The sequence below is a fragment of the Podarcis erhardii genome (genome assembly GCF_964252035.2).
Source record: "Podarcis erhardii genome assembly, chromosome: 8".
In the NCBI taxonomy this organism is placed as follows: Eukaryota; Metazoa; Chordata; class Lepidosauria; order Squamata; family Lacertidae; genus Podarcis; species Podarcis erhardii.
This window is the reverse complement of record NC_138499.1, coordinates 20,472,456-20,479,308: the sequence shown is the minus strand read 5'-3', so window position 1 is coordinate 20,479,308 and position 6,853 is coordinate 20,472,456. Positions and strand designations below refer to the sequence as shown.

The following is a 6,853-nucleotide window of genomic DNA, read 5'->3' as shown; positions in this document are numbered from 1 at the left end:
AAACAAGGGCGTTGTTTTCCTCGCCACTGTCTCAGCCTCCTGAAGTGGAGGACATGAGGCAGGAGTTGATAATGCGGGTGAGCTGTGCACAAGCAAGCTGCCAGCTAGGTCTGCAGAGGCTCCTTTTATTGACACAGTATGCAAACCAAGGCAGGTACATTTTGGGCTGTGACCATATTCCAGTCCTGAGATCGTGGGGTGGTACAAAGTTATTTTGGCACCTGTTTCCACAGCGCCATTTTTTCCCCTTGCACAATGTATGACGAAGGAGACAAAGGTCTCAGAGACAAAGGTCACAGACAGGACACGGCAGACTATTGAGACTGCAAAAGGTTAGACAGAGGGCAAGATGTTCAGACAGCTGTGGCCTTATCTGTGAGGGGGAGTGTGTTCCGCACCCCAAGGTCACGCATGCAGACAGCTGAGGCTGCCCGTGGGCAGGAGTGTGCTCCACAACCCAGTGATCATTCCTACAACAACTCCCCTCTTAAACATGGTTGCTTGTTTGCTCTCCCCATCCTCCATTTACCTTATTGCAAGATTTTTTTGGGGGGAGGGGAAGGTTACGGTACTGTGTACCGTTGAGTACCACCAGAAAAAAAGCACGTGCGCCCACTTGACTGTTTAGATCTGCAGAATTGGCACAACTACAGGGGCCACATAATATCCGTTCCCGAGTCTATAAGAACTTTGTAACTCGCTGCCTTTTGAGATCACGGAGGTGCCTTCACAGTATTCTTTCTGGTGCCTGCTAAAAGCATCCCTGTTTAGACAAGCCTACCAGATGCTCAGAAAGCTGAGGTGATTTTAAACTGTTTTAGTGTTGTAACTTTTGATTTTTTTTAAAAAAAAAAACACAATCAAGTGATATATATATTATGTGAAATAAATGAATAAGCAAAGTTTGCAGTTCTCTGAATTTTCGCATTCCATTTCTCCAGACAAATAAATGTGTACAAAATTCATATACTGGGGTAAACTCCCAGTACGTTTCCGAGCACAATTCAAAGTGCTGGTGCTGACCTTTAAAGCCCTAAACGGCATCGGCCCAGTATACCTGAAGGAGCGTCTCCACCCCCATTGTTCAGCCTGGACACTGAGGTCCAGCTCCGAGAGACTTCTGGCGGTTCCCTCCCTGTGAGAAGTGAAGTTGCAGGGAACCAGGCAGAGGGCCTTCTCGGTAGTGGTGCCTGCCCTGTGGAATGCCCTCTCATCAGATGTCAAGGAAATAAACAACGATCTGAGTTTCAGAAGACATCTGAAGGCAGCTCTGTTTAGAGAAGTTTTTAATGTTTGGGCGGGGCATAAATTATTAATTAATTGTTGTTGTTGTTGTTGTTGTTGTTGTTGTTGTTATTCAACTGTACATAAAAATGCATATATTAGTGAAAATAATGTCCATACCCCCTAATACAGAAGCTGCAGCATGCAGTCCACAGTAGCTTACCAGCCTTAGACTCTGAGATCCTCAGCTCACGTTGTAAAGTACCTGACTTCAGCGCCTTTCAAAAATGTATCCCCTTTGGGAATCGATAGAAAATTGCACTTCTCGAACCATTAGCTTTAAGGCATCATCATTAACTTCTGTTGGCTTCCTCTACAGTAAGTGCTTGGGGGGAGAAGGCCTTCAGCCTGACCTCAATAGATAATACTTTGTTCTGCGTTCAGTTCTTTTCTCTCTCTCTGCCACCCTGCCCCATTTCTGTAATAGTTCTGTCCCACAATCCCATTCACTATTACATTAATGGCTGGCTCTTCGCTCCTGATAAAATGGAGCACTCTTAATTTAGTGCAGTGGGAGAACGCCGAGTTCGAGCTTGTAACTGCATCAGATTAAAATAATTTCTCTTATTCTCTGGACAATTCTTGGGCAGAGGTTGTGCTGAAATAACTGAGATGCTTAAATTGCTTATGATTGGTTAGTATCGCGTAACCCCTGAAGTCTCAGACAAAAAGCTTCTAGCATGGGGAAAAGTATCGTGTAGCAAGTTATCCATTGACCTTTCTTTGAAGGACTGAGTCACTGCAGCACATTAATGAGAGAGTTGGGGCTTGGTTTCAATGATAAGAAAACAATTATGATTGTTCAGAAGCAGCAGAACACTTTGCATTTTATTTTTTCAGAATTTGATGGCATGTTATAGAGATGGATATTAATTTTAGAGGTTTGCCGAAGTATTGGAACTCATTCAGAGCTCCACAAACATGTGGAGGGATAGGGGAAATTTAATTCAGCAATCAAAGCCTGCTATTATTGTCATTATTATTATTTATTAAATTTGTTAGTCTCTTTATCTTGCCCAAGGGTGTCCACAGCAACTTACAACCAACCAACCAACCAACCCCAAACACCTCACATAGATACAATTAAAACCAAGTGGGAGGAAACTACATTATAAACACTCCTCCCACTTCTAAAATGCCACAGGTGGTTAAAGGCCAAACGCCTGGTTATAGAGGAAAGATTTTGCCTGGTGCCTAAAGATATATAATGATGGTGTCAGGCGATCCTCCTTGGAGAGAGAATTCCACAAAGAAGGAGCCACCACAGAAAAGGCCTGTTCTCATGCTGCCACCCTGGTAGTAATATCATCATCAAACCTTTTACTGGCATCGCATGCAAACAACCAAACATCCAAAACAAATCAGTACAGAATTACCACTTCCCCAGTGGCACAAACATTTGCTAAAAGAAAGGAGGCAGAGCAGTCTATCGTCGCATCTCTAGGTCTCCAGGGAGATCAGACGTCTGCAGTGTATTTTGACGACAAAAAACCAAATAGAGATATTTAGCAACTAACTTGGTGAGCTCCTGAACATTCCCCAGTAATAGAAAATGTATGACCTCCAACTCTGGTTTCCATTTGGGGATGCAGAGTTGATGGAGATCAGCAAATAGTTTACAATTAAGAACCATATGTGTAAGGGTTTCCACCAGGTGGTCTTCACATGGGCAAGTTCTTTCTCCTTCCACCCTGCCTGTGAAGCTTCCCCAAAGGAGGTTTGATGGATTTGAATTAAACCTGGCCAGCGAAAATTCCCTTCTTTCTTGAGGGTTAAGCAGAAATTCAAGGTAATTGTGGTTCGAACATGTTTTCTCTGCTGCTACTGTTAATTCCTGGCACTCAATATCCCACAATCTAGTTTTTATTATAGCCTTGGCAGATGGTAGGGACATTGATCGCAAAAGTTCCACTGACAACCCAAGTTGCTGTACCTTCTTGTTAAACTGTTGTAGCCCTGGGGAAAGAAAGGGGTCTAACAAAACTTCGCTGAGGAGATGCTCTTTATCTGATGTAAGGCAGATGTTTAACCAGCATAGAAGAAATCTCGCCCAGGCGACAGTCTCTGGTAGTAATATGCATTCCACCAGATTACCCTTTCCCAATCTGGTGTTCACATTCTCCAGCTTGCTTTCTTCATCTAAGGGAGAGTTCAGTTGGTAGAGCATGAGACTCAGGGTCAAGGGTTCAAGCCCTACGTTGGGCAAAAAAATCTTGCTTTGCAGGGGGTTGGACTGGACTCTACATAGAATATTAAGATTCTAAGATTTTACAATATTGTTAACGTCAACCCCGACACAACTATGGCAGCTGGAGCAGTGGTGGAGGAAGGGGATGCGGGGGGTGTGGTCCACCCTGGGTGTCATCACTGAGAGGGTGTGTGTGACAAGATGAGTTGTTTTTTTAAATAAAAGACAATGGACTCATGAAACTTTTTAGGAGTGATGTGGTGGCTTAGATGCCTGCAGGTTCTGCACTCCCTGAAAGAGCAGCATGAGAATTGTGTCTGCCTACTGCCTCTCCCTCAGCCGCCCTACAGCTGAGGGGGAGGCAGTGGAGAGGCTCCAAACATCAGAGAGGCTCGCTGCGCCCCCATGTGTGGATCAACCCGCCCCCGGCTGCAGCGCACCCCCTTGCACCAGGCACAAGAGCGGCTAGCTACGCCACTGAGCTGGAGCTGCTGGGAGTTGTGGAAGGCTGAAATAAACCCTGAACTGTTTGCTGTGTTACCTTCCCTACTTTCCCCTCCCTCTCTGTTGCTCACATGGTATTGTTTCCTGTTCCCCATAGGTTACCAAGATGCTGGCTGTGGTTGTAATCCTCTTTGCATTTTTGTGGATGCCCTACAGGACCCTGGTGGTTATCAACTCATTCCTGTCTCGCCCTTTCCAAGAAAATTGGTTCCTGCTGTTCTGCAGGATCTGCATTTACCTAAACAGTGCTATCAACCCTGTGATTTACAACCTCATGTCCCAAAAATTCAGAGCAGCCTTCAAGAAACTCTGCAAATGCCAGCAGAAGCAGTCGGAGAAGCCCAACAACTACAGCATGGCCCTAAACTACAGCGTCATCAAGGAGACAGACCATTTCCACACTGAGCTAGAAGACATCACCGTCACAGATGCTTATCTGTCATCCACCAAAGTGTCTTTCGATGATACCTGTGTGTCTTCTGAGGTAAAGAAGCACTACAAAGCTTTAAATGTGTCCTTCATCTTAAGGTCCATGAAAAAGGTGTAACTGTGGAAGGTTTTTTGACAGAGGTAGAATTGATGACTAGAAGCCAAAATCCAGGGCTACTGTGTCTTTAATAAAGGGATGGGGATAGTGTGGCCCTCCAAGTATTATTGGACTACAACTCCCATTACCCCATATCCATTGTTTATGCTGGCAGGGGCCAAAGGGCATTGGAATCCAACAACAATTGCATGGCCATAGATTCCCCATCCCTGCTTAACCCAATACCCATAGAATAATAGAATTGTAGAGTTGGAAGGGACCCTAGTCCAACCCCCTGCAATGCAGGAATATACAGTTGTCCCATAAAAGAATCAAACCTGCAACCTTGGCATTATCAGCACCATGCTCTAACCAACTGAGCTATCCAGGGGGCTCCTAACATATTTAACAACATTTTGATCCACAGATCACCTTTGTAACTCACATTTCTTCTTGATGGAGCTCAGAGCAGTTTTCTGTCCAGATGCTGGCTGGACTTTGTATCAACAAATTGGCTTTCAAAGGAAATTAGATAAAGCATGGAGAATAAGGCTATGGATGACTTGGTGGCTACCTGCCACCTCCAGGATCAGAGGCTGCGGGTCTCTGGATACCATTCACTGGGGAACGACAGAGAAGGATGTCACCTTCCAGTGCTGCTTGTGGGTGTTTCTTAGGCATTGGGTTGGGCATTGAAGGAAATTAGGGTGGTGGACTAGATAGACCTTTGGCAGCATGACTTGCTCTTACATTCAGCGACCTCAGGAAGTCAATAGGCGCAAATCGGAGACCACAGTCTGTGTGGACAAAGTGACTTCTGCTTGTGCAAAATGCTCTCTGGATCCCACTCATCGTTTATTATTTCATTGGAGTGTTTTGAAGTACAGTGGTACCTCCTCGGCTTAAGTACTTAATTCGTTCCAGAGGTCCGTACTTAACCTGAAACTGTTCTTAACCTGAAGCACCACTTTAGCTAATGGGGCCTCCTGCTGCTGCCATGCTGCCGGAGCACGATTTCTGTTCTCACCCTGAAGCAAAGTTCTTAACCTGAAGCACTATTTCTGGGTTAGTGGAGTCTGTAACCTGAAGCGTATGTAACCTGAAGCGTATGTAACCCGAGGTACCACTGTAATGGTCTGTGTTAATCCACTCCAGAGCAATTACAAAAGCCTGGTTGTCAAGTGGCAACAGAAAGAGCTACTTCATGCATCAATTCAGCATTCCTGTGTATTTTATTCTTCTCCTTTTAAAAAAACAAACTATGAAAGTTGGTCTGTCAAGAGGTAGGACACGATGGGTCACATTTGCATGACTTGTTTCCCCTCCTTGCTGCACACACCTCTGACATTTCAGGTGACTCATTATTTCAATTTCTCCTTTCAGGTGCTGTGACGTTGGAGCCTGCATCTGCTCTGTCTCTCTTACTTTATTTGATCTTGCAGAGCCACCCAGTTCTGAACCAGTCTGGTTGTTTTCTAGTTATATTTGATGTGACTGAGCTTGATATTACAAATGCTGACCCTGTTCACACCACAGGGAAGCTGCTTCGTTTCATTAAACTATGCTTGCTGTATGGAAACTAAGAGGCAAATGGCAGAAGTGTGTGCATGGTTACACATTCCTTTCTAAACCATGTGCTAAGAAGCGAAAGCTGCCCAATTAATTATCCAGGGGAGGACTCCCCAAACTTGCATGCCGACGTGTTTTTGGACTAGAACTCCCAGGTGCTGAGAGTTGTTAGGATACCCCCATTCCCCTCCCAGAGATACAATACCAAAAATGGCATTTGTTCCTCTTCCTGATGCAGCTGCCCACCCTCTATCCCCCACGATGGCTCCCTAGGCACAGCAGTTTTCTGCCCCCTTTTCCCCACAGATGTGTTTCCTGCTGGTGGAAGGAAGCTGTGCATTATGGGTATGGAGCCAGCTCCACACAGGCTCCATATAGATAAGCCTACACATCAACACACTTGGGAGATAATATGGATGTTCCTTCAGGGTAAGTAACTCGGGGCAAACAGCTCTGTGGAACCAGAGGAAAGGAATGTGCTTGACAGAGAAGCAAACATTTACACTGTAGCAGTATCTTCTTTTCCAGATTTAAAATGTACATAGCAGCAGTGCTCTCTTGGGTTTTAATATACCAGTCTGGCCGACTGCTACTGTTGCTTGCCTCATATGCAACTGTAGTTTAAAATGATTAAATTGTAATTACAGAGGGATCTTGAGTGCAAAGTGAGGGGAATAGTTTTTCATTCCATAGCAAACAGTAAAATTAAATTTACTGAGCAATGTTATATTCAGTTGTACCCTGGATCTCAAATGCCTTGGCTCCCGAACAAATCATCCTTC

At 44.9% G+C, this 6,853-nt stretch overlaps 1 protein-coding gene across 1 annotated transcript in view; it reads left to right on the top strand.

Annotated features, from left to right (window-relative positions):
• The window catches only part of TRHR (thyrotropin releasing hormone receptor), a 38,664-nt gene extending 32,577 nt beyond the window's left edge, over positions 1–6,087 (top strand). Inside the window, exons 3-4 of the mRNA XM_081874526.1 lie at positions 4,074–4,460; positions 5,886–6,087. Coding sequence (XP_081730652.1) covers positions 4,074–4,460; positions 5,886–5,894 — 396 coding nt within the window. The 3' untranslated portion in view covers positions 5,895–6,087. The remainder of the gene's footprint in view (positions 1–4,073; positions 4,461–5,885) is intronic.
• Positions 6,088–6,853: the final 766 nt, after the last annotated feature.